This window comes from Labrus mixtus, chromosome 8 (assembly GCF_963584025.1).
Source record: "Labrus mixtus chromosome 8, fLabMix1.1, whole genome shotgun sequence".
Lineage (NCBI taxonomy): Eukaryota > Metazoa > Chordata > Actinopteri > Labriformes > Labridae > Labrus > Labrus mixtus.
The window spans coordinates 3506058-3532558 of record NC_083619.1 but is presented as its reverse complement, the minus strand read 5'-3'; the positions used below and the strand labels follow the sequence as shown (position 1 = coordinate 3532558).

The 26501-nt window shown below is 39.7% G+C and overlaps 1 protein-coding gene across 13 annotated transcripts in view; it reads left to right on the top strand.

Annotated features, from left to right (window-relative positions):
- LOC132978626 (NACHT, LRR and PYD domains-containing protein 3-like) overlaps positions 1 to 26501 on the top strand; it is a 29052-nt gene continuing 2551 nt past the window's right edge. For 2 of the 13 annotated variants that reach the window (XM_061043863.1, XM_061043862.1), the window contains exons 1-10: positions 1 to 71; positions 1137 to 1457; positions 1684 to 1895; positions 2178 to 4080; positions 9474 to 9647; positions 15061 to 15234; positions 18232 to 18405; positions 21372 to 21545; positions 22867 to 23040; positions 24795 to 24979. In XM_061043863.1, coding sequence (XP_060899846.1) covers positions 1195 to 1457; positions 1684 to 1895; positions 2178 to 4080; positions 9474 to 9647; positions 15061 to 15234; positions 18232 to 18405; positions 21372 to 21545; positions 22867 to 23040; positions 24795 to 24972 — 3426 coding nt within the window. In that variant the 5' untranslated portion in view covers positions 1 to 71; positions 1137 to 1194 and the 3' untranslated portion in view covers positions 24973 to 24979. The remainder of the gene's footprint in view (positions 72 to 1136; positions 1458 to 1683; positions 1896 to 2177; positions 4081 to 9473; positions 9648 to 15060; positions 15235 to 18231; positions 18406 to 21371; positions 21546 to 22866; positions 23041 to 24794; positions 24980 to 26501) is intronic. The other 11 variants (XM_061043865.1, XM_061043861.1, XM_061043866.1 and 8 more) reach the window with 11 other exon arrangements.

The following is a 26501-nucleotide window of genomic DNA, read 5'->3' as shown; positions in this document are numbered from 1 at the left end:
AAGTTTCTGTCAGTTGGAGCTAAGACTCCATTTTGAGTCGACAGAGCAGAAGGACAAACTTCTGAGACAGGGTGAGTTTAATTCAACATTATTATGACTTTACTGTTAAAACCTCAGGTTAATATTGAGTAATACACTTTGAATAGAAAAGCAAAGGAAACTGATCAGATACAGTACACGATCAGCTCTGTGAATGTGGAGTACTTGTTGTTTCTCAGCTTTTGTTCGAAAAGTAAAGTCAAGTAAAAGTTGTGTAGCTAAAAATCTAAATCGTCCTTAATCAGAGATGTTTGTCATGACTCCTGCGGTCTAAACTAGCAGTCAGCGTTACTGGTTTTCTCTCAGATTAAATAAAGTCCTGAGGACAACAGTGCTTATGTTCCACAGTATTTAATTTTATAAGCTAGATATTCTCCACTTCCTCTAAGTAGATATTCAAAAATAATGCATCCTAATAAAATGTAATCACTAAACACAGCCTCAATAAAACATCTATCTGAGCAAAGGTCGGTTTTATGACGGGGTTTGATCCCTACAGGCATGAAGGACTTTGTTTTATATCCCTCTAGATATAAAACTGTTGGTCCAAAGGTCATGATTTCTGTTAAATATTAACATATTGCTTTAATGTTTGAGGTTTAAGATTCAAGACCTTGTTATTGTCATTATTCAGTGCAGGATTGAAGAGACACAGGAAGGATAATTGAAATACATTTAGATTAAATCCTAAAACTAGACCAGGGTCAAATACCAAGCAGGGAGTCAGATCAGACGGACAAATAAGATTAAGATACAAACAAGCTGCACTGATGTGTTGGATCAGGTACTAAGGGAGACGGGAAGAGAGGCAGAGTCACATTAAGGATCACTTCAGGGGGCGCTGGTATCCAAGTGGTTATTGCGCACGTCCAATTAATCCAACCTGTGGTTCTTTCCCACATCTCATTCCCCACTCTTTCTATACCTGATTTCTGATTTTTTTCTACTCCTGTATCTCCAATAAAGACATAAAAGGACCACAGTAGGCATTGAGATGTAGAGGCTTGACCATCTCCATTTAACACATTCTTCCTCTTTGTATCTTACCTGTATGTCTTCCTCTTTGTATCTTACCTGTATGTCTTCCTTGTCCTCAGGTTGTTTTACCTGCATGGATGTCATTTATTGTCCTAGAGAAAATTTTGAGATCAGAAGATGAGTGATGGAGGGGGCAAAGAGGAGGACGGAGCAGAGTCTCCTCTGTCCAGCTGTCTCTCTATGAAGAGTGACTGGTCTAAAGATCATCATCCAGACTTCAGTAATGAACCAGGACCCTCAGATAAGAAGATGAGTGATGGAGGGGGCAAAGAGGAGGACAGAGCAGAGTCTCCTCTGTCCAGCTGTCTCTCTATGAAGAGTGACTGGTCTAAAGATCATCATCCAGACTTCAGTAATGAACCAGGACCCTCAGATCCACAGTAAGAGATCCTTTTGGATCACCAAAATATCAAGCTACAGAAATTTGTTTTTTTGTTCTAAGAACAAGGGTTGTCACAATAGCAGAATGTAATAGATCAGTGATGGATGTTTGTGAACCAGTGATTTGACATCGATAAACATGTTGATTTTCAGGTTTTGACAAATGTAGAACCGGGTTTGATTCCCCATGCCTGGTAATAATCTAATTTTCCCTTATCTCCACAGAATAACAAAGGGGTCTGTTTCTGTGGAGGAGCAGCTGTCCAGCTGTGCTTTGTGTCAGGACGTCCTGAGTGATCCAGTTTCTACCAGATGTGGACACTGGTTCTGTAGACAGTGTCTCACCTCATACTGGGACCAGTCTACTTCATCAGGAGAGTCCTCCTGTCCCCAGTGTGGAAAACGACCTAAAATAAGTCGAGGACTGCAGATATCCAGTAAGTCCAGCGCTGTAATAAGTAAGACTGAAGTCATTGTGTCTAAAAACAACACTTTAAAATTCATTACATTTGTTGGTATTGCTGTTAATATTTTCATTAATATAGTTAAATTTGTCATTTTAATTTAGTCAGATTTTTGCTGTAAGTTTATGTTCAATATTTTTTTCTTCTCTTGTAGCAGCACACATTTATTACAGGGATGTTTTTGTGTCATGCAGTTTGCTTAATGTGTAATAATAAAAAATTGTTTATTTGATCATTTTATTAATCCAGTCTCAGGATATGTTTCTTCTCTTTCAGTAGATAGAGGTCTGCAGGAGGTTCTAGATGAACATAAGGTCAGTCTGAGGAAGAGATGTAAACATGTGACTGAAGGAAGTGATGAAACAGGAAGTAGAACCCTCCTCAACAGGATCTACACTGAGCTCTACATCACAGAGGGACAGAGTGAAGAGGTGAACACCCAACATGAGGTGAGACAGCTTGAGACAGACTCTAAAAAGAAGACCCTCCATGAGACTCCAATCAAGTGTCAGGACATCTTTAAAGCCTTACCCGACCAACAGAAGCAAAAGACAGAAGCTCAACCCGACCAACAGAAACCCATCAGAGTGGTTCTGACAAACGGGGTCGCTGGTGTTGGAAAAACCTTCTCAGTGCAGAAGTTCACTCTGGACTGGGCACAGGGCTCAGAGAACCAAGACCTCAGTCTGGTGATCCTGCTTTCATTCAGGGAGCTGAACTTGATCAGAGATGAGGTGTACAGTCTTCTTGAGCTGCTCCGTGTTTTCCATCCAACATTACAGAAGGTCACAGCAGAGACGCTCGCTGTCTGTAAACTGTTGTTCATCTTTGACGGCCTGGATGAAAGCAGACCGTCATTGGACTTCAAAAATATGGAGGTTGTGTCTGATGTTACAAAGAAATCACAGTTAAACATACTGTTGACAAACCTCATCAAGGGGAATCTGCTTCCCTCAGCTCTCATCTGGATAACTTCTCGACCTGCAGCAGCCAATCAGATCCCTCCTTCATGTGTTGACAGGCTAACAGAAATACGAGGCTTCACTGACGCCCAGAAGGAGGAGTACTTCAGGAGGAGGTTCAGTGATGATGAATATCTGTCCCGTAGAATCATCTCACACATCAAGACATCCAGGAGCCTCCACATCATGTGTCTAATCCCGGTCTTCTGCTGGATCACTGCCACAGTTCTGGAGCACATGATGAACACAGAACAGAGAGGAGAGCTGCCCAAGACCCTGACTGACCTGTACTCACACTTCCTGCTGGTTCAGACAAAGAGGAAGAAGAACAAGTATGGTGGGGAACATCAATTGAGTCCTCAGGAACTCATCAAATCTGACAGGGAAGTTCTTCTGAAGCTGGGGAGGCTGGCGTTTGAACATCTGGAGGACGGAAACATCATGTTCTACAAAGAAGACCTGGAGCGTTGTGGTCTTGATGTCACAGAGGCCTCTGTTTACTCAGGAGTTTGTACAGAGATCTTCAAAACAGACTGTGTGATCCTCCAGAAAACAGTCTACTGCTTTATTCATCTGAGCGTTCAGGAGTTCCTGGCTGCAGTCTACATGTTCCACTGTTTGACAAACAGGAACACAGGTGTAGTGAAGGCTTTCCTTAAAGACATCAACCTCTGGGACTCATCTGGAAATACTTTTTTAAAGAAGATTTTTAAAGTTCTAATTCCCAGCTCATCTCTGGAAGTCTTCCTGAGAAGTGCCATGGAGAAATCCCTGAAAAGTAAAAATGGTCACCTGGACCTGTTTGTTCGCTTCCTTCATGGCCTCTCTCTGGAGTCCAACCAGAGACTCTTAGGAGGCCTGCTGGGTCAGACAGACAACAGTCCAGAAATTATCCAGAGAGTCATCAACAACCTGAAGGAGATGAACAGTGATGATATCTCTCCTGACAGAAGCATCAACATCTTCCACTGTCTGACGGAGATCAACGACCTCTCAGTCCATCAGGAGATCCAAGAGTTCCTGAAATCAGCGAACAGATCAGAGGAGAGACTCTCTGATATCCACTGCTCTGCTCTGGCCTACATGCTGCAGATGTCAGAGGAGGTTCTGGATGAGTTGGACCTGAAGGAGTGCAACTCATCAGACCAGGGACGACTGAGACTGATTCCAGCTGTGAGGAACTGCAGAAAGGCAAAGTAAGTCCAGATGTGATTAAATAGGAGTATAAATAAACTGTTCATTTATTCATATATATATACTATACAGTGTTTCGCACAGAATGACGAGGTACCTGGGCGGTGGAGTACGCGCAAGGGGGGTGCAGACGATCGTCTTTTTTTATTTTCTTAGTCTTATCTTAGGGTATATTTTAATATTGGGTTTGCATTTATATCAAATGTGTTTTCCCCTCTAAATTAATTTTCTTTTTGCAACAAACTACTTTAATCTGTTCAATTTATCCACGGACGCCCACAGACACAAACACCAGGAGTATTTCTAGCGTTTTCTAAAGTTCCTCTTGATATTCTGTTATTTATAGGAGTTCAGAATCAGCAGCAAGCAGCTGTATATTAACATTTTTAAAACGAAGCCATGAGAAGCTTCAGTTTTTATTGGCGCAAGGTACATTTACAAGAGGGGTGTGTGGACAGCGGACCTTCTCTCTGTCGAGATAGGAGTTTTGCTGCACGGAGCCATGAGCGTGCCTGCACTCACTCGTGCACGCTCTCTCTCCCCTGCTCAAGCTCGCAGCAATTTTTTGATAAAAAAAAAAAAAAAAAACAACAACATAGAAAAAACAGGTCGGAAATATACTAGGGCGGCCACAAATTTACCTGGGCGGCCCGCCCTAGTATTGTCTATGTGTGGGAAAGACTGCTATAAAATCTCTGTTCAACTGAAATATAAAAAAAAGTATCAGTCACTTTTATAGCTTAAACTTTATAATAAGGGTACATTCATTAACATTAGTTAATACAGTAATAAGCATAAACTAATGGTTACTAACAGTTAACTAATGTGTAATAATTTTACATTTTATAAATATGTTATTAACATTACTTAATACAGTGATGAGCATTAAAGGTGCACTATGTAGATTTGGTAGTGAAATTTGAAAGTTGGAGAAGTTAAATAATTCTATGCTATATTTTCTGAACTGAATACACAAACTTTAGTCAAAGAACAAAATGGGTCACTGAACACTGTTTAGAGCTCAAAAGCTACCAGGAGAGTAACGGTTTTACTGTAATGTTCCTCTGAGGACAGTTTGTGTTTAGAGTTATGAACATATACCACAGAATCTGTACAATTCTCCAACTTTCACATTTCTCTACCAAACCTTCATAGTGCACCTTTGATTTATAGTTAATTCATACAATAATAAGCATTCATTAACAGTTAACAAAGGTCTGTTGTTAACATTAATTAAGGGTTTACATTTAAATTAAGTAACTAATTAATATTAAATGGTTGATAGAGGTGTTAATTCAGATGCATGTCTTGAGGTTTACAGCTAAGTCATTTCATTTAGACAACCGTTTTTATTAATGTTTGTTTAAGGTTTATGACTGTCCAGTTACTTGTCCTTCCTCCAACAGACGCACACTTGACAGTGTCTGTGAAAATGAATATAATGTAAAGGAAACTATTGTAGGCCTACTTAATATATTTTCTCCCATGTTTATAGATAGGTTATTCCAGTATAGTTTGGATAGTGTGAACATTTTTCGGTACATAAAACAAAAAGATGACATTTATTTTAGCCAAATCTGTATTCACAGTTTGGCCTGGGCGAGATATCATCAATACAACATCAATATATTGACAGAAGACACTTAATTAATAGAATAAGAAAATAGTTCAAAACCATATTAATAGTATCATTCATCATGAGAAAACAACAAAAATGACAGACAGAAGGACAGAATAAATGAACTACTATTAAATTCTTACTGTTTATTTAATTAAAAATCTGTCATCCTCCCCTCTATGTTACAGCAGTGTCAAAAGCACTTCAATAATATTGAATGAATTAATGTTAAGTTAATAACTTTATTTGAAGTTTAAGTTAAGTTGTAAATTAGATAGGCCTAGCTAGTAGTGATCATCTGCTGACATCCTGTTAGGTGCATTTCATTGTGCATACATTACTGTATCTGCCTTTACACTGAAGTTTTGCGTTTTTGTAAATTATTTCAGAATAAAAAAGTGATAATAAAGCTTTAAGTATGACTCTTATTACTTCATTAAAACCACGTTTTAAATCATGATTCACCACAACTCGAGCCCCACCCCACCGTTGGACCAGTGGTGGTCAGGCCCCTACTGAGTTGCACCCCGCTGCAGGGTGTCCTTTATTTTTCTGCTTGGAAGGTGGCAACCCTATTTGTGAGGTGGATTTATCTTAAAAGCTGTTTGGGTGACTAACTCTCTTTCAGAAGGATGCTACATGTAGCATGTATCCATTTGTTAGCTCTGAGCTCTGACTCAGCCCGTGATGAGTGACAGGAGGATTAAATGCACTTAACTTTACCGTGCTTTAACTGTAACCAAACATATATGATTGGCTTTATTGTCACTTAATGAATCTTACTTGACCAATAGGTTTTCATAGATGACTCCACTGGTAAAAAGTGTGGGGAATGAAAATACGTTTCAGTGGTGTCGCAACACCCACAGCACCCACGGGTGAGACGCGCCTGCCCTGATAGCCCATTTTATTGTTTATTTCACGTCCTCCTTCCCTTGCCTTACGATTTCATGAGCTGCCATAAAACTTGAAACAGTCATACAGGTAAATGTCGAAGTAATCCATTGCTTAAAGTTTGCTTTGCTTCCTGCAGAAATCGCCCTTTTTTTCTAAGGCGGACCATCTTCACAAAATGCATTGTGCTTGTTCTAGAAATGTCTCTAAACATTACTCTTCATTGATTCACATCTCTGGCAACTGATTACTCAAGACTACAAAAAAAGTCAAAACGCAGGAGGAGGACAAACTCTGTGAGCCATTGTGCGTCTGCTCAGCCTGTATGTGTGTGCTCGCTCCCGCTGTGTGTCTCTCTCGAGCGCATGCTGGAGGGGCGCAGCACGTTAACATATTTAATAAATATCCCCTTAATATTATTTGGTCGCGGAGGGAAACTTAAATGATTGAACCTCAGTGCATGAGCACGTTATTAAAAAGTCTGACCTGATGTGAGAAGAATCACTTGCAGGAAATATTATTCATCAATATGGATAATTAATGGATATCAACATCATTTTGACTCTTTTCAAACGCAAACAGCGTTCACAGAGACAGAGAGAGACAGAGGCAATCAGGTGAGAGTCTGTAATCATCATTTCAGGGAGAGTTCAGCTGAACAGAGTGAAGCAGTAAACTTTAAAAAAATATCGCAATATATATCGCAGGAAACAGAAATATTACAATGTAAATTTTTCCCAATGTGGTGCAGCCCTAATACTTACCTAAATATTGTGCATATACTGTATATGCATTTGTATGCATAACCACGTACAAAACTACATTTATGCATACATATAAACATGCATATGTGCATACATTTATACTGTACTTATTTATAAGTTCATACATACATTAATACATGCTTATATCCAAGTTTAATTAACTGTTCTATGAATCACTGAAGCTCTGTGCAGGAGACTCCACGAAGGAGTTTAAAATGAACTAAACAGAAATGTTTTTTATCATAACTTGCATTAAACTATTCCTTACTAATTTACATACTGTTGCTAAGCTGAGTCACATTCAGCCTCCAAAATTTAACACTTTTGTACTTACAGATCACAAAAAGCCTTGAATGGATACCGCATGTTTCACACCCTAAACACTAACTAATTAGCATAAGCATATGACATTTTACATGTAGTCCGTTAGCATCGCGGCTTACGCTAATTGCATACAGCAATGGCATTTTCAATACACCTGTTAGCAACGAGGTGTATCCATGCATAGGTGAAAATATGTATTTGAAATATTTAAAGAGTAACTAAACCCTAAAACCACTCTTTTCAACTATAAACCTTTGTATTTGAGTATTAAGTAGTATTATGGATCAATTCAAGTCCAAATCTCGACATTTGAGTACAAAGTACAGTGTTTCCCCTACCATTATATTAGCAACAGCCCTCCCAACAGCCCCCCCCCCCCCCCCAAAGGTCAAGTAAAAGTTTTTTAAAGATTTATTTTTGGGCTTTTTGGACCTTTATTGTAGAGATAGGATAGTGGATAGAGTCGGAAATCAGGGAAAGAAGTCATTTAAGGATACCTTTATGATAGAAAAGGACATCTGTCATTAAAAGTAACACATGACCACCAAGATTCCTTCAAGTGTTTGTGTCGCCGTGTCGGCATGTCGGCCTGTCCCCACCCCCCCCCCAACGCTTTAAACCGAGGGGAAACACTGAAGTATTGAAATTGGAAATATTGTGTTAGAAATGTGCATAGTGTCTGCCCTTCAGTTTGAAAAACTCTAACGGCTGTGTGGAGTGAATGCCTACATCACCAAACCTATAAAAGCCTCGTGACTCTGATTTCTCCTCCTTATTCTGCTCCGGTCCCAAGCATCATAACATGCCTCTTGCACACACACTCGCCCGGTTCTCTCTCTCTCCTCACTCGCTCCCCCCACCCACACACATGCGCACTGAGCCATTCACAGACAGACATACCCTGCTCGTATAACAGTGGTTATTTGTCTAAAATTGAAAAGCCATAAATCCTCCAGGGGGCCTCGTGTACCAGTCAGAAACGTCCCCCATCCTCTCCTGCACCTCACTGTCCACGTCATCAGCTGTCTCTGCTGTTGCTGCCCCTACTAACGAGTCAAAACGATACGGATATGGAAGTCCGTGGTCGTGCTCTATTTGAGAGTCTACAGGAGACAAATAGATAAGAATAAGTCTTCGACTTCAAATGACATTTCATTTACAGCTGAAAATATGGGGTTTAGTTACCCTTTCATTTATTACAAAAACTCAAATATTTTTCAAAATGTTCCCCTTCTTCCCAGAACGTCTCCCAGGCCGGATGAAACCTGCTGTCGGGCTGTATTTGGCCCACGGGCCGTAAATTTGAAGCTCCCGCTCTAGAGAATATGTCTCTTAATAACAGAGTGTAAAACACAATTTCCCTCAGGGATTACTAAAGTATGTAAAATTCCCCTAAAATTCAAATGTAGAGACAGATTACTCTGATAATTCTGTCGACATTAAAAAATAAAAAATGCATTTTTTGTCCCTCTGCAAGATGAAGACCAAACAAAGGTTTAAAGTCTGCAGGTTTGAGGCGCCGACTGGCTTTGTGGTTTGCACACTTAACCCATATACGGAGGCTATCGTCCTCCAAGCAGACAGCCCTCATACTCTCAGCCCTTTACCACATGTAATTTCCCACTCTCTTCCCAGTTTCCTTCTCTATCCTTTCATGTTCATGTTAACATGTTTCATGTTAACAAAAGTTAAATCAGATCAGCTGAACCATTGATGTAAAGGGATTATCAGAATATGTCAAAATATTAAGACATTCCTTTAAATAACATATTATGTAACATTAATGTCATGACAGGTTTTCAGACTGTGGACTGTCAGAGACTCACTGTGAAGTCGTGGCCTCAGCTCTGATGTCCAACCCCTCCCATCTGAGAGAGCTGGACCTGAGCTCCAACAAGCTGCAGGATTCAGGAGTGAAGCTGCTGTGTGCTGGACTGAAGAGTCCAAACTGTAGACTGGAGACTCTGAGGTAAGACAACAGGTTTAATTTCTCTGTTCAGATTAATATGATGTAAAAACTTAAATTTTGTGAGATATGTACCTACAGTTGGTGGCGTTAAAATGGCTGACTGGTTTTATCCGTTTTTTTGATGATCAGATAAAATTATACTTTGAAACCAATTCAACAGAAACCTCTGCAAGTATCAAGTGGGAAGCTTTAAAGGCTTTTATTAGGGGTCTAATAATTAACACCAGCTCTGTGAGTCTTCCCAGGACTTCAGGCAGGGGTGGAAACGTTAACAACAACTATGGGCCTCAGGAACCTTTTCGTTCCTTGAAGATAATTCCCAGAACCTCTTAATTCTGGGGACCTTTGGTCGAAAACTGGCTTTCTTTGACTTTTTGCTGTTGCTCCGGAGCCCAAAAAATGGTATTCGGGACAGCCCTAAATCAAAGATGCACCTGCTGGGAAAACCGAGAAATAGATAGATTTTAAGTGTGCACTAATAGATCGGCATCTGACCGGTCAGACTCACACACACACATACACACACAAAAAGGTTCGGCATACAGGAGGAGAAACACAGAATGTTTTCCTGCACTCACATCTCCGCCTCCTGGCAGATCTGCGCTGCCCGTATGAAAATGCGCGCTCCCGCTGTGTGTCTCTTTCTCTCACGCGCAGGCTGGGGGAGCGCAGCACGTTAACATATTTAATTAATATTAACTAGGGCTGGGAAACGATTAAAAGTTTTAATCACGATTAATCGCATTGTTATACGCAAAATCCAATAATGAATTGAAAAGTAGTGTATAGTGCACTTTTATTGTAAATGTTCTTCTCAACATAAACAATTTAATCAAAGCAAATAAATACAAAACTAAAGCTTATTGCATTCATTGCAGTCTGGACGCAGAGTGGTGTGGGTCTGCTCTCTGACTGCAGCTGGGTCTGCTGCGCGAGGCTACACTGACAGCCTGTGAGTGCTTTTGGAAGGGGGAGGGGCTCACGGCAGCACCAGCTGCTCGTTGAGGACAGTAACTGCAGAGCAATACGTGCTTTCACGTCAGTTTCTTACACCAAAAAAGTCTCCAATAACACCAGAAAAAGTCGCTAGATTTGTCGCTAGTAGCTGTTGACAAAAAAAGTCGCCAAGGGGGTTTGGAAAGTCGCCAGATTTAGCGAGAAAGTCGCCAAGTTGGCAACACTGTTTCCTCTTTCCTGTGAGCGCCGCAGCAGACATGCGCAGCAGTAAGCAACATACTAGGCTCGCTCACGATGGAATTTTGTAAAATAAAAGCCAGTGAGCAACAGACTTTTACAATAAGAAAATAAATAATAAAAACTGCGTTAATGCGAGATAAAATAATTGTTGGCGATAATTAATTAATGAGTTAACGCGAAAATAACGCGTTAACGTGCCCAGCCCTAATATTAACATAATATTATTTAGTAATGGAGCGACACTTGAATGATTGAACCTCAGTGTATGAGCGGGTTTTTTAAAAGTCTGACCTGATGTGAGAAGTATCACTTTGCAGGAAATATAATAGATTAATATTTATAATTAACAGTTAAGAGGTTTAACTTTTATGCTCCTGTGACTCCTAAAATCACACCTGCTCCAGTTCACTCCTGTATCATCAACTCAACTACTGCAAGTACATTTTCATATTCTTTCTCAATTATGTCAGCGGATCGGCCATTCCTCCCTCACACTGATTATCTGGTCAACTCCTTTAATGACATCTGCAGAGGAACACTAGATTCAGTATCCCCTGTCATATCCTGTTCAAGGTCTTCCTCAAGAATCCTCCCATGGCTCAATGATCAAACTCACTCCATTAAATGAGAGGCACTTAAAGTGGAGCGTTAATGGAAGACCTCCAACCTCCATGTTTATTATGAGTGTATGAAAGAACTTGTGAAAATATACAATGATGCAGTCAGGGATGCGAAAGCAACCTACTTCCACCCTCATTTCTTAGAACACCCAAAACACAAAACTTTTATTTGAGACCCTTGACTGGCTTGTTGGTCCTCCCACCAACAGCAACCTGCACTTATCACCTGGGCAATTTAAAGTATTTTCTATTGATAAAATTGGGAAATTCAGATCTCGGACCAATAATTACAACTCACTTTGTCCCAGAACCATCAAATCACAGACCACTCCAGCTTCCGCCTCTCAATTTTTTCACCATAATATGCTCATACACTAAAATTTGGTCAAAGGCATGAAGTCTTCGACTTGCCCGCTTGATGTGGTCCCTACAAGGCTCCTGAAGGAGACCATGTCTACTATTGGTCCTTATATTTATCTATCTTAACCAACTCACTGACGGCTGTGGGGCGTGAAGCTGTGGCTCAGTTGGTAGAGTCAGTCATCTCTCAACTTGAATGTTCAGGGTTCGATCCCCAACTCCTGCAGCCACATGTCCGATGTGACACTTAACCCTGAATTGCTCCCGCAGCTTCGTCAGTGGCGTATGCATGTGTAAGAATTTATTTTTAATTTAATTTAATTTTTTACAAATTATTATTCTTTTAAAAAAAAAATTGTATCTACTTTATTAATCCCTGAGGGAAATTCTGGTTTTACACTCTGTTATTAGTGAAGAGATGTCAGAGCGGGGCTGCTACACACTACTACACAGGGAGCACAGCAGAGCGGTTGAGGGGTTTGGTGCCTTGCTCAATGGCACCTCTCCAGCTACCAGAACAACTTCCAGTTCCCAACCAAAGTCCCTATGGACTGAGCTACTGCCGCCCCAAAATTAGATTTGTTACTTCTGATGGACTCTTTACACAGCAGCCTCTACCATCAGTGTGTGCATGTGTATGAATGGATGAGTTAATACTGATGGACTCTTTACACAGCAGCCTCTACCATCAGTGTGTGAATGTGTATGAATGTATGAGTTAATACTGATGGACTCTTTACTCAGCAGCCTCTACCATCAGTGTGTGAATGTGTATGAATGGATGAGTTAATACTGATGGACTCTTTACTCAGCAGCCTCTACCATCAGTGTGTGAATGTGTATGAATGGATGAGTTAATACTGTTGGACTCTTTAAACAGCAGCCTCTACCATCAGTGTGTGAATGTGTATGAATGGATGAGTTAATACTGATGGACTCTTCACTCAGCAGCCTCTACCATCAGTGTGTGAATGTGTATGAATGGATGAGTTAATACTGATGGACTCTTTACTCAGCAGCCTCTACCATCAGTGTGTGAATGTGTATGAATGGATGAGTTAATACTGTTGGACTCTTTACTCAGCAGCCTCTACCAGCAGTGTGTGAATGGGTAGGTGTGATATGTGGTGTAAGGGCGCGGTCACACTGGTCATCTGTACCGTGCTGTACTCAAGCACGATTGCCCCCCCGCTGCGCCATCCCCACACTGGCCGGCACGGCCCGTGGTCATACTGGCCAGGACTAACCGTGCCTAAAAAAGCAAGATTACCTCTTGTACAAAACGTTGTAATACAATACATGCACGCTTTATGTTATTATGAAGCATGCTCAGTTTACAAACAGGCGGACGAGAGAGAGAGAAAGAGAGACGCGCAGTCAAGTCCGCGTCTGCACATCAGAGAAAAACACAGAGAGCATTACAGCTACTTTACTGACTTTACAGCTTATTTTAAGCCATGTGCCGTCGTGCATGAAGTGTACCGTGCTAGGACGATACGGAGTGGTCACACTGGCCAAACGAACTGGACTTTAGCATTGAAGCGTGCTTGGGCACGGTACGGATGGCCAGTGAGATCGTGCTCTAAAAGCGCTATGAGTAGCCAGAAGGCTGTAAAAGTGCTGTACAACCTCAAGTCCATTAACCCTTTACCAGGTGACTGCCCCCCTTCCCCTCAGACGTTCCGTGTTTGGTCAAAATCTTTTGTCGTTCAAAGGAAGCCCATTATGGAACAGCCTACCTCTCTCAGTCAGGTAATGTCCAAGCTTTTCCACTTTTAAGGCTCATCGGAAGTTGTGGCTCAGAACAAACCAGTTGTGTGACCATGTTTAACCATCCTCTTTTACATACATACACAGATGTATGCAGGGTCTGAAATTAATAGCCCCCAAGAGCCAAATGCGGGTAGATTTTCTGTTTTGCGAGTAAAGTTCAGAGGTGTTGGTGTCATGGTTTGGGATCCTGTCTCTTAAAATCAAAAACCGCTTTAATCAAATAGTGAAAAGGTCCAGTAGGCTGATTAGAGAGTCACAGCTAAATCCAGAATCCCTGAACATCGGACAGGTACAGAGGATATCCGGCTCCATTTTAAAAGACGACTCCTCCCACCCGTTAAATGTTCAATTTCAGCTCCTCCCATCAGGACGTGGGTAGAAAGTAAAACCCTGAAAAACAAAGAGATTCAGAAACAGCTTTAATCCCAGCAGCAATCAGTGAGATGAACAAGATATAATGCAGCAGCCATGTTTTAGGAGCATTTTAAGTATATTTATTGATCTCTGCACTTTTTATCTTGTTTTTACTGATGGCTCATTCCTACCATGCTTTTACTCTCCATGCTTTAGTGATCGGTGGTGAATTCTTATTCTTATCTTGCTATTACTTCACTTTATTGATGGTATATTCTTATTTTTATCTTGTTTTTTTTTATTCTTTCGATGGGTTGCTTTATCTTGTTTTTTTCTGACAGGCTTTTCTATTAAGTATTGAGCACTGTTGTGATTTCTCCTTTAAAGATATAGCCCTTCCTTTTATTAATTTTATTGCTTTTAACCTTTTTATCTTTCTCTTCTTTAAATGTTTTAGCCTTTAAATGTATACCTTCCTTTTATTAATTTTATTGCTTTTAACCTTTTTATCTTTCTCTTCTTTAAATGTTTTAGCCTTTAAATATATCCCTTCCTGTATTTATTTTACTTCTCTTAGTCTTTCTAAATTCCTAGTCCTTTTATGGTTTAACTCTTCAGCTCTCTGTTGCTTTATTCATTTAACCAAAGTCCTGTTTATCCCTTCTTTATATCTTCATTCTTTGTTTACAGCCTGTGATGTGATGTCGTCTCACTCTCCCTCAATTTTAATTTTGTTCTCTCCCGGTAGATTTTAAACTAATATTCATTCATTGTACTGAACTGCCTCTCCATACCTGCCTGTTGAATCTGTCCTATTCCTGTTATTTGCATTTTTAAAATTTTTCCCTCTCTGTTTGGCCCCTCTGTTGATCTCTGTTCTGTTGTTGTGTTGCTGTATTTGCTTTGTCTGTCACAGCACTTTGTAAACATTTGTTTTTAAAGGTGCTATATAAATAAAGCTATTATTATCACTTCATCATGTTTTGTCCTGTGCTGTCGTTTGTGTTTAAAAGGAGGCTGACTCACTCACTGAGTCTACCTACGGGTACCAATAAAGTAACCTTACCTTACCAATGTCTTTAATGCTTGTTCGTTTATTCTTTATTCAGATGGAGTGGCTGCAGTTTGTCAGAGATCAGCTGTTCTTCTCTGGTGTTAGCTCTGAAGTCCAACCCCTCCCATCTGAGATGTCTGTACCTGGATAAGAACAAGCTGCAGGATTCAGGAGTGAAGCTGCTGAGTGGTTTTCTGCAGAGTCCAAACTGTAGACTGGAGACTCTGAGGTCAGTTCTCTTCTTCTCTGTTTGTGTTTTACATCTCATGTGTTTGATTATCAGCTGAAACATTTTCATGTTCACATGTTTCTGATGTCCATGAAGTTTTAGATTGAATGCTGTTCATGTTTATTTTCTTGTTTGAATCTGCATCATAAAAAAATCTGATTTTTACTGAAATAGTTTAAATGGAGTTCTTTAAGTTTTTAAAGTTTCTAATTTTTATTAAATGTTCAAAACTGAAGACACAAGATTATCTGAACTGATGTATATTTTATTATGAAGTACACACACACACACACACACACACACACACACACACACACACACACATACACACACACTCCCTCACAGACAGACAGTCCGGTGAAAAGTAAACAAAAACAAACAAAGAAAAAGGTAAGTAAATATCAATAAGTAAAACCAGATAAATTGCTTTGAAAAAATAAAATAAAATATAAAATACAATCACACTGAAGATAATTACATCAGAAAGATGAAAAATAAAATAATAGGGGGATGATATAGTCCAGGGGCAAGGTTGGTAAGGACTTAAAGTAGTTAATGAAAGGATTCCAATTTTCTAGAGAACTTATCAGAACAGACTTTCACTGTCAAACTGATTTTCTCTAATTTAAGAAAGAATATAAAGTCCTTAAAACCAGAGAGATATAGATGGGGGTTTAGGAGACTTCCAGAGGAATAAAATGCAAGGTCTTGCTAGAAGGGTAGTAAAAGCTAATATTTCTGATTGTAGGGAGTTGATTTGAAGCTGTTGAAGCGACAGCCCAATAAAGGGGTCCACCTTTATCTGGGCTCCCAAAACCTTTGTCAAAATGGTAGAAAGGTCTGTCCAGAATTTGTGCAGTCTGGGACAAAAATAGAACATATGACTCAAATTACAGGGGGAGGCATGGCATCTGTCACACTGGTCCGATATAGTAGGATATATTTCAGATAGTTGAGATTTTCTGAAATGGACTCAGTGCAATACCTTAAATTGTATAAGCTGGAGTCTGGCACAAGGAGTCATTGAACGTGTACAATGCACAGCTTTTTCCCACCATTCATCAGTCAAATTTGCCCCAAGCTCATGCTCCCAATCTTTTTTAGTTTTGTCAGTTGAATGATTATCAAGAGCCATGAGTTTATCATAGATCTTAGATACCAGTGATTTCTGATGAGGTTTCAATGTCAGAATATCATCCCATGGTTGGTTGATGGGAAGAGAATGATAACATGGAAAAAGAGAAGAGAGTTTTGGCAAAAATAAGGGAGCATACTGAAATAGAAAAATACATCTGGGTAAGACGTTCATCTTCACTGCATTAATTTTACCTACCGATGATAAAGGGAGAGACTTCCACCTTTGGAAATCTGCCGCAGCCTGGGCGAGCAGGGGAGACAAATTGGCAGAATAGAGGGATGGTAAAGTGCGGGTCACGTTAATCCCCAAATACTTAAACCCTGAGTGGCTGAGCTTGAAGGGAATATCAGACTGGTTTAGTGCTAGAGCTAAAGAATTAATAAGATAACATTCACTCTTAAGGAGATTGACTTTATAGCCTGAAAAAGCGCCAAATCTCTCCAGGATAGATGAAATATGTGGAATGCTAGTCAGCGGATCTAATACATATAAAAGAAGGTCGTCCGCACAAAGCAACAGTTTTAATTCAATGCCAGAACGAGGGATACGGCAAAATTGAGGGGGAGATCTTCACGCAATCGACAGGGGCTCTATAGCCAAAGCAAAAAGTACAGGCGAGTGGGGACAGCCCTGTCTAGTGCCACGTGACAGTGTGAAATAAGTAGATCTGATATTATTCGTATGGACGCTAGCCTGGGGAGAGGTGTACAGGAGACGAATCCAAGAGATAAACCTTTGCCCAAAGCCAAAACTTTTGAAGAGCTTCAAAAAGATAATGCCACTCTACCCAATTGAACGCTTTTGCGACGTAGATCGAAATAACTATTTCGGGGATTGAAGCAGAATGTTGAGAGAAAATGAGATTCAAAAGTGTTCGGACATTGAAAAACAGCTGACACCCTTTAATGAAGCCATTTTGTTCCTCTGATATGATTACAGGAAGGACCTTTTCAAGACGAGTTGCTAATACTTTAGCCAAAATCTTACTGTCAACATTAAGAAGTGACAGAGGTCTATAAGAGGTACAAGATGTAGGGTCCTTACCCTTCTGCAAAAGAAGAGATAAGGACGCCTGGGTTACAGTAGGGGCAACAAACCACATTCAAAAGTCTCATTATAAACAGAAATGAGGATAGGGGCTAATTTATTCATACATTTCTTAAAAAAAAACTTGAATGGTAATCCGTCTGGGCCGGGCGCTTTATTATTTTGCATTGATTTGATATAGGACATAAGTTCTTCCAAATTTAAAGGCGCATCAAGCCCATTAGAGGTAACAGGATCGACTGTGGGGATGTCAAGATTCTGGAGAAAATAAATCATTTCTGCCATGTCCGATGATGATTCTGATTGATAAAGAGAGGAATAAAACTTCTTAAAAATGTCATTAATAGATGTGGGGTCAGAGACAAGGTTGCCAGAGTCCTTGATTTGTGGAATTAATCGAGAGGTGGTTTGGCGTTTCAGTTGATGGGCCAGGAGCCTACTTGGCTTGTCGCCATGTTCATAATAACGAGCGCGAGTATGTACTAGAAGTCGCTCCGCATCGGTTGTTGTAAGGAGATCTAATTCTACCTGCAGGTCATGCCATTTTTTCACTAAATTCTCGGAGGGGTCAGTGGCATTTTGTCTGTCAATATCCATCATCTTTGTTAATATTACATGTAACCTGGCCTGCAGCTGTATGAATGTTTGGATGATGTCTGTAGAAAGCTGACATTTGAATGATCCACAATAACAGAATGACAAAGTCTCTCTACTTATTTTAGGGACACACTCACTTATTGGACCTAGTTATGTTGTTATGTTATCATCTGATTGATCATTCTTTTTATTCACATCTTTTATTCTTTATTCAGTTTGTGGATCTGCAGTTTGTCAGAGATCAGCTGTTCTTCTCTGGCCTCAGCTCTGAAGTCCAACCCCTCCCATCTCAGATATCTGAACCTGAGTAACAACGAGCTGCAGGATTCAGTAGTGAAGCTGCTGAGTGGTTTTCTGCAGAGTCCAAACTGTAGACTGGAGATTCTGAGGTCAGTTCTCTTCTTCTCTGTTTCTGTTTTACATCTCATGTGTTTGATTATCAGCTGAAACATTTTCATGTTCACATGTTTCTGACATCCATGAAGTTTTAGATTGAATGCTGTTCATGTTTATTTTCTTGTTTGAATCTGCATCATAAAAAAACAGATTTTTACTGAAATAGTTTAAATGGAGTTCTTTAAGTTTTTAAAGTTTCTGATATTTATTAAATGTTCAAAACTGAAGACACAAGATTATCTGAGCTGATATATATTTTATTATGAAGCACACACACACACACACACACACACACACACACACACACAGCCTCACAGACAGACAGTCCGGTGAAAAGTAAACAAAAACAAACAAAGAAAAATGTAAGTAAATATCAATAAGTAATACCAGATAAATTGCTTTGAAAAAATAAAATAAAATATAAAATACAATCACACTGAAGATAATTACATCAGAAAGATGAAAAATAAAATAATAGGGGGATGATATAGTCCAGGGGCAAGGTTGGTAAGGACTTAAAGTAGTTAATGAAAGGATTCCAATTTTCTAGAGAACTTATCAGAACAGACTTTCACTGTCAAACTGATTTTCTCTAATTTAAGAAAGAATATAAAGTCCTTAAAACCAGAGAGATATAGATGGGGGTTTAGGAGACTTCCAGAGGAATAAAATGCGAGGTCTTGCTAGAAGGGTAGTAAAAGCTAATATTTCTGATTGTAGGGAGTTGATTTGAAGCTGTTGAAGCGACAGCCCAATAAAGGGGTCCACCTTTATCTGGGCTCCCAAAACCTTTGTCAAAATGGTAGAAAAGTCTGTCCAGAATTTGTGCAGTCTGGGACAAAAATAGAACATATGACTCAAATTACAGGGGGAGGCATGGCATCTGTCACACTGGTCCGATATAGTAGGATATATTTCAGATAGTTGAGATTTTCTGAAATGGACTCAGTGCAATACCTTAAATTGTATAAGCTGGCGTCTGGCACAAGGAGTCATCGAACGTATACAATGCACAGCTTTTTCTCACCATTCATCAGTCAAATTTGCCCCAAGCTCATGCTCCCAATCTTTTTTAGTTTTGTCAGTTGAATGATTATCAAGAGCCATGAGTTTATCATAGATCTTAGATACCAGTGATTTCTGATGAGGTTTCAATGTCAGAATATCATCCCATGGTTGGTTGATGGGAAGAGAATGATAACATGGAAAAAGAGAAGAGAGTTTTGGCAAAAATAAGGGAGTATACTGAAATAGAAAAATACATCTGGGTAAGACGTTCATCTTCACTGCATTAATTTTACCTACCGATGATAAAGGGAGAGACTTCCACCTTTGGAAATCTGCCGCAGCCTGGGCGAGCAGGGGAGACAAATTGGCAGAATAGAGGGATGGTAAAGTGCGGGTCACGTTAATCCCCAAATACTTAAACCCTGAGTGGCTGATCTTGAAGGGAATATCAGACTGGTTTAGTGCTAGAGCTAAAGAATTAATAAGATAACATTCACTCTTAAGGAGATTGACTTTATAGCCTGAAAAAGCGCCAAATCTCTCCAGGATAGATGAAATATGTGGAATGCTAGTCAGCAGATCTAATACATATAAAAGAAGGTCGTCCGCACAAAGCGACAGTTTTAATTCAATGCCAGAACGAGGGATACGGTAAAATTGAGGGGGAGATCTTAACGCAATCGACAGGGGCTCTATAGCCAAAGCAAAAAGTAGAGGCGAGAGGGGACAGCCCTGTCTAGTGCCACGTGACAGTGTGAAATAAGTAGATCTGATATTATTCGTATGGACGCTAGCCTGGGGAGAGGTATACAGGAGACGAATCCAAGAGATAAACCTTTGCCCAAAGCCAAACTTCTGTAGAGCTTCAAAAAGATAATGCCACTCTACCCAATTGAACGCTTTTGCGACGTAGATCAAAATAACTATTGATGCAGAATGTTGAGAGAAAATGAGATTCAAAAGTGTTCGGACATTGAAAAACAGCTGACACCCTTTAATGAAGCCATTTTGTTCCTCTGATATGATTACAGGAAGGACCTTTTCAAGACGAGTTGCTAATACTTTAGCCAAAATCTTACTGTCAACATTAAGAAGTGACAGAGGTCTATAAGAGGTACAAGATGTAGGGTCCTTACCCTTCTGCAAAAGAAGAGATATGGACGCCTGGGTTAGAGTGGGGGCAACAAACCACATTCAAAAGTCTCATTATAAACAGAAATGAGGATAGGGGCTAATTTCTTCATACATTTCTTTAAAAAAAACTTGAATGGTAATCCGTCTGGGCCGGGCGCTTTATTATTTTGCATTGATTTGATATAGGACATAAGTTCTTCCGAATTTAAAGGCGCATCAAGCCCATTAGAGGTAACAGGATCGACTGTGGGGATGTCAAGATTCTGGAGAAAATAAATCATTTCTGCCATGTCCGATGATGATTCTGATTGATAAAGAGAGGAATAAAACTTCTTAAAAATGTCATTAATAGATGTGGGGTCAGAGACAAGGTTGCCAGAGTCCTTGATTTGTGGAATTAATCGAGAGGTGGTTTGGCGTTTCAGTTGATGGGCCAGGAGCCTACTTGGCTTGTCGCCATGTTCATAATAACGAGCGCGAGTATGTACTAGAAGTCGCTCCGCATCGGTTGTTGTAAGGAGATCTAATTCTACCTGCAGGTCATGCCATTTTTTCACTAAATTCTCGGAGGGGTCAGTGGCATTTTGTCTGTCAATATCCATCATCTTTGTTAATATTACATGTAACCTGGCCTGCAGCTGTATGAATGTTTGGATGATGTCTGTAGAAAGCTGACATTTGAATGATCCACAATAACAGAATGACAAAGTCTCTCTACTTATTTTAAGGACACACTCACTTATTGGACCTAGTTATGTTGTTATGTTATCATCTGATTGATCATTCTTTTTATTCACATCTTTTATTCTTTATTCAGTTTGAGTGGCTGCAGTTTGTCAGAGATCAGCTGTTCTTCTCTGGCCTCAGCTCTGAAGTCCAACCCCTCCCATCTCAGATATCTGTACCTGGACTCCAACAAGCTGCAGGATTCAGGAGTGAAGCTGCTGAGTGGTTTTCTGCAGAGTCCAAACTGTAGACTGGAGTATCTGAGGTCAGTTCTCTTCTTCTCTGTTTCTGTTTTACATCTCATGTGTTTGATTATCAGCTGAAACATTTTCATGTTCACATGTTTCTGATGTCCATGAAGTTTTAGATTGAATGCTGTTCATGTTTATTTTCTTGTTTGAATCTGCATCATAAAAAAAATCTGATTTTTACTGAAATAGTTTAAATGGAGTTCTTTAAGTTTTTAAAGTTTCTGATATTTATTAAATGTTCAAAACTGAAGACACAAGATTATCTGAACTGATATATATTTTATTATGAAGTACACACACACACACACACACACACACACACACACACTCACACACACACTTCAAAAGTGTTCGGACATTGAAAAACAGCTGACACCCTTTAATGAAGCCATTTTGTTCCTCTGATATGATTACAGGAAGGACCTTTTCAAGACGAGTTGCTAATACTTTAGCCAAAATCTTACTGTCAACATTAAGAAGTGACAGAGGTCTATAAGAGGTACAAGACGTAGGGTCCTTACCCTTTTTCAAAAGAAGAGATATGGACGCCTGGGTTAGAGTGGGGGCAACAAACCACATTCAAAAGACTCATTATAAACAGAAATGAGGATAGGGGCTAATTTCTTCATACATTTCTTTAAAAAAACTTGAATGCTAATCTGTCTGGGCCGGGCGCTTTATTATTTTGCATTGATTTGATATAGGACATAAGTTCTTCCAAATTTAAAGGCGCATCAAGCCCATTAGAGGTAACAGGATCGACTGTGGGGATGTCAAGATTCTGGAGAAAATAAATCATTTCTGCCATGTCCGATGATGATTCTGATTGATAAAGAGAGGAATAAAACTTCTTAAAAATGTCATTAATAGATGTGGGGTCAGAGACAAGGTCGCCAGAGTCCTTGATTTGTGGAATTAATCGAGAGGTGGTTTGGCGTTTCAGTTGATGGGCCAGGAGCCTACTTGGCTTGTCGCCATGTTCATAATAACGAGCGCGAGTATGTACTAGAAGTCGCTCCGCATCAGTTGTTGTAAGGAGATCTAATTCTACCTGCAGGTCATGCCATTTTTTCACTAAATTCTCGGAGGGGTCAGTGGCATTTTGTCTGTCAATATCCATCATCTTTGTTAATATTACATGTAACCTGGCCTGCAGCTGTATGAATGTTTGGATGATGTCTGTAGAAAGCTGACATTTGAATGATCCACAATAACAGAATGACAAAGTCTCTCTACTTATTTTAGGGACACACTCACTTATTGGACCTAGTTATGTTGTTATGTTATCATCTGATTGATCATTCTTTTTATTCACATCTTTTATTCTTTATTCAGATTGAGTCGCTGCAGTTTGTCAGAGATCAGCTGTTCTTCTCTGGCCTCAGCTCTGAAGTCCCAGCCCTCCCATCTCAGATATCTGTACCTGGACTCCAACAAGCTGCAGGATTCAGGAGTGAAGCTGCTGAGTGGTTTTCTGCAGAGTCCAAACTGTAGACTGGAGTATCTGAGGTCAGTTCTCTTCTTCTCTGTTTCTGTTTTACATCTCATGTGTTTGATTATCAGCTGAAATATTTTCATGTTCACATGTTTCTGATGTCCATGAAGTTTTAGATTGAATGCTGTTCATGTTTATTTTCTTGTTTAAATCTGCATCATAAAAAAATCTGATTTTTACTGAAATAGTTTAAATGGAGTTCTTTAAGTTTTTAAAGTTTCTGATATTTATTAAATGTTCAAAACTGAAGACACAAGATTATCTGAACTGATGTATATTTTATTATGAAGTACACACACACACACACACACACACACACACACACACACACACAGGGATTAAAGTTCTCCGTCGCTATGACGGATTTCTGTCGATTTCACAATTGTAATATAATATTTTTAGTTGGTGTCGATGAGACAAAAAAAAGTCAAGCAGAATGTGGGTTAGTGACAGACTTTCACGTGCAAACTGCTGTTTTTTATGTCAGGCATTTATCTGATACCTGTAACAAAAGTGTAGTTTTGCATCAGTGTGGCATTTCAATGTAGGCTACAGTCAGAACTTTTATCTCCGACGTGAAGTCGGCTCGGTGTATAGGAGGCTTTTATTGAGAACATCAGTGTGCACCGCCCGTCATGTCCGGACTTGTTTTGTTTCGGTGCGCAATTTATTTACCCGTCCAAAGTGAAATACCGGAGAATGATAATCCGTAACATGACGGAGTTTACCGTTAAAGTTTTGTTACGTGCAGGTAGAGCAGACAGTCACCGAGTGCTGCGCTACCGGACACACTCCGTTAGGAACGCGCGTCACGACAACACGTGACACAACACATTACCCACACAGAGCACCACGACATGAATCACCTTTAAACTGGACCGTTTGATGACACAATTCTTACATGTTATATTAGCTTAACATGCTAGCACTAGTTTACTTTTAACGACTGAGTGGGTGAAAGTTATAAGGTAGGCTACAATACTTAAGTTCTGTACACATTTTAAAAAAGCATTCTTGTTCTTCTTAATCCACTGAATTAATATAAATCTTAAAATTGTTTGCTAGTTACTTCTTAGATTCAGATTTATAATGCAAAATAGGATGAATACACTATTTGTCAAAAATATCTTTAATATATGCCCTGTGAATTCTCAAGGTATACACCTATATATCCTATGTAAATAAATAAATAAAGAAAAGACATTTATATTACTCAATTACCGCTACTCAAGTATGATTAGCTCCAGCTGTGGCAGTGACAACAAAATGAGGGACACATTAATGCATCAAAAAAAAAAATATATACAGTGTTTCCCCTTGGTTTACAGCTTTGGGGGGGTGGGAGGTGCGCGGGCAGACGGACGCCGACACAAACACTTGAAGGAATCTTGGTGTTCATGTGTTACTTTTAATGACAGCTGTCCTGTTCTATCAGAAAGGTATCCTTAAATGACTTCTTTCCCTGATTTCCGACTCTATCCACTATCCTATATCTACAATAAAGGCACAAAAAGCCCCCCCCCAAAAAAAAGAAGTTTCAATCTTGACTGAGGTCAGTAACATGTTGGTGTCTTTATTGACATGAACAGCTGTATGAATGTTTGGATGATGTCTGTAGAAAGCTGACATTTGAATGATCCACAATAACAGAATGACAAAGTCTCTCTACTTATTTTAGGGACACACTCACTTATTGGACCTAGTTATGTTGTTATGTTATCATCTGATTGATCATTCTTTTTATTCACATCTTTTATTCTTTATTCAGTTTGAGGAGCTGCAGTTTGTCAGAGATCAGCTGTTCTTCTCTGGCCTCAGCTCTGAAATCCAACCCCTCCCATCTGAGAGAGCTGAACCTGGACTCCAACGAGCTGCAGGATTCAGGAGTGAAGCTGCTGAGTGACCTTCAGAAGAATCCAGACTACAGACTGGAGACTCTGGTGTAAGTACAGGGTTAAATTTAGTCCATTCCTGTCGCTACAGGGTGTCACTAAACACAGTTCAGGGTTCGTACGGTCATGAAAACTGGAAATGTTATGGAATTTGAAAACATTTATTTCCAGGCCTTGAGAAGTTTTGGAAAAGTCCTGGAAACAATAGAGAAGATTGAATCCCGATCTTCTGCTCTGACTTTATGAGCAGGTGGTCCTTCACGCTCACTGACCTCAAAGCTCCGCCTCCTCCTCATGTCAGCATTTACAATAACAGGAAATGAAACGGCTTGACTCTGTGTCCCTTTAGCCAACCACAGCACGGCTTAGCATCTCCATTAAAGCAGGTGTTGTACCTGTGAAGTCTCGCTTGTCTTATGTCCAACATGATAAAAAGCAGCGGGCTGTGGCAGTGACTTTTGGTCATAGAAGCGAGACTTTGTTTCTGTTCTTTACGTGAGGTTTTATTTTTATGGCATCTTTTCACTTTTGACCCCGAAGTTTAAAAACAGGTATCTGTTCTTTCTGCTCTTAACGTGTTCAATCAGCTTTGTTACTTTAGTTTTATTCATTTATGTATTTATTAAAAATAAGGACAGTGCACATTAATGAACATCATCATGTAAATATGTCAGATTGTAGTCATAGGTTCATTTCCATCTGTAGTCTCTCGACAGGTTGGTGGTTCACACATCGACATACTTACATAAAACCAAACAACAACATACAGTGAACATAAGTTGAGACACATTTATGTGAGCATAAAAAGTGTCTGTGTGATGTTTAAAACACACCAGGAGAAAGTGACCTGCAGAGTTAAAGTTTCTGCTACAGGATTTTTTTTATTTTTTTTATTTAATCTTTATTTATCCAGGTTATTAACCCATTGAGATCAGGATCTCTTTCACAATGTGACCTGACCAAGGGGGCAGCAGCACACATTACATGATAAAGAGACAGTTTACAAACTAAAGTTAAGAGAAAACAACGATTTACAATTAGCAAATAAGTTCACAGATAAAGTGCAGAGTGGTGATCACTGATTACAATTCAGAAACACATCTGTACTGTCCAATTGTCTCATGTTTTTTATCTTTTAAGATTGAGCCAAAGGCCTCAAGTGAAATGAGATCTGCCACTTTCAAGTCATTTTGGAGAAAGTTCCATGCGGTGGGAGCAGCAACACTGAACGCTCTTTCCCAAGCTCAGTGCTGACACGAGGAACAGACAGTTTAAAAACATCACAGGAACACAAGGCATAGTGGCTTCTGGTTCTTTGGAGGTCTGAACATAAATAAGAACCAAGTAGAGGTTTATGAATAAGCTTCAGCCAGTGGATATACCTGCGCATCTTCAAGGATGGCGTCAGATTGAGTGTGCAGGTCACAGTGATGAGTAAGGCGTCTACAACCAGTCACAAATCTCAACGCACAGTGATACACGGCGTCCAATGACTGTCAACATTTGTTCGAGGGGCCCATATACAGTACATCTCCATAATCCAACAAAGGAAGAAAGGTTGCTGAAACAAGAAGTTTCCTCAC